Source organism: Macrobrachium nipponense, chromosome 2 (genome assembly GCF_015104395.2).
Source record: "Macrobrachium nipponense isolate FS-2020 chromosome 2, ASM1510439v2, whole genome shotgun sequence".
Taxonomy (NCBI): domain Eukaryota; kingdom Metazoa; phylum Arthropoda; class Malacostraca; order Decapoda; family Palaemonidae; genus Macrobrachium; species Macrobrachium nipponense.
In genome coordinates this window covers 7,587,650-7,589,145 of record NC_087201.1, presented here as the reverse complement: position 1 = coordinate 7,589,145, position 1,496 = coordinate 7,587,650, and the positions used below count along the sequence as shown (strand labels likewise).

At 33.7% G+C, this 1,496-nt stretch overlaps 1 protein-coding gene across 1 annotated transcript; it reads left to right on the top strand.

Annotated features, from left to right (window-relative positions):
• Window positions 1–650: 650 nt before the first annotated feature.
• LOC135220466 (putative nuclease HARBI1) lies at window positions 651–1,190 on the top strand. The gene has a single exon (XM_064257594.1). The coding sequence runs from the start codon at window positions 651–653 to the stop codon at window positions 1,188–1,190; it is 540 nt and encodes a 179-aa protein (XP_064113664.1).
• The last annotated feature ends 306 nt before the right edge of the window (window positions 1,191–1,496 follow it).

Genomic DNA, 1,496 nt, shown 5'->3' with positions numbered 1-1,496 from the left:
TATATATATATATATATATGTATATATATCTATATATATATATTATATATATATATATATGTATATAATAATATATTATCTATATGTATATATATGTGTGTGTGTGTGTGTGTATAGATATATATATTTAGAGATTTTGTTTGTGAATAAAAACAAAATATATATATAAATGGAAGATTTTCCTCCCCCCACCCCTCTCCCACAAAAAAATTCTGGATCCGTCCCTGGTTCGTGAAACCTCCAGGGATTCACAACATTTCCATTGGCATTTAGATGACTGATGAAAAAAAATATCTAAAAGTTAATTCTGCAGAGAAAGAGAGAGAAAAAGGGGCCGGATTGTGTGTGTGTTCCTTTAATGATATCTTTAGTAGTATCATTTCTATATGAATTTGTAACCAAATTAACATTTAAGGGTATTATTTGGAAGATATTTATGTATCCTATTAATATTCACAGATACCAGAGAGCGAGGAGGAATGGATGTCAGTGTCTGAAGAGTTTGATCGGAAATGGGACTTTCCTCACTGCCTCGGAGCTATTGATGGAAAACATGTTAAAATTACAAAGCCATATAACTCTGGTTCTTACTACTATAATTATAAAGGTACTTTTAGTGTAGTTTTATTAATGGCTATAGTTAATGCCAAATGTCAGTTCCTTATGGTACATATAGGAACAATGGAAGAGTCTCAGATGGGGGTGTTTATGGAAACACAAGATTTAGTCAGGACTTAACAGAGGATAAACTACACATTCCTGCACCAAGCCCTCTACCAGGAACAACTGATCCTGTTCCTTATGTTTTAATAGGGGATGATGCGTTCCCTCTGTTGGAGAATATCATGAAGCCATATAGTCATGCCAATCTTACTAAAGAACAACAGATATACAATTATAGGGTGTCACGAGCCAGAAATGTAGTGGAAAGGACCTTTGGCATGTTGTCATCTAGGTTTCGTATTTTACACTCGACAATCAATCTATCCCCAACTAAAGTGTCCAAAATAATCCTTGCATGTTGCTACTTGCATAATTATATGAGTGGAGATGGAGAACAATATGTAGAAATTATCAGTAGAAGGCAGCTCATTCCTTTTGAACCAACTGTTCAACAGTCTTCATTGTCAGCCAAGGATGTACGCAATAAGTATTGTCAGTATTTCAATGGCCCAGGATGGATGCCATAGCAAGTATGTAGGATCACATGGAAGTTATAGCTGAACTAGAATTTATATAGCTTGATTTCATATTGTTTAGGGTAGCTGTGCATTATGTTCTCGTACATGGTACTCTTGAGCTTTACAAATCTAGCAAATTAGCTAAACATAGGTAATTATTTGTGCATTGTTGTAGACATACTGACAGTACATATATAATACATTCACGAACTCTAATCACTGGAAGCTACATTAATAATTATGTAGACCGCAACCATGATTTATTTATTTTCATTATTTGATGTACTATCATTAAGATATGTGATTCTCTACACT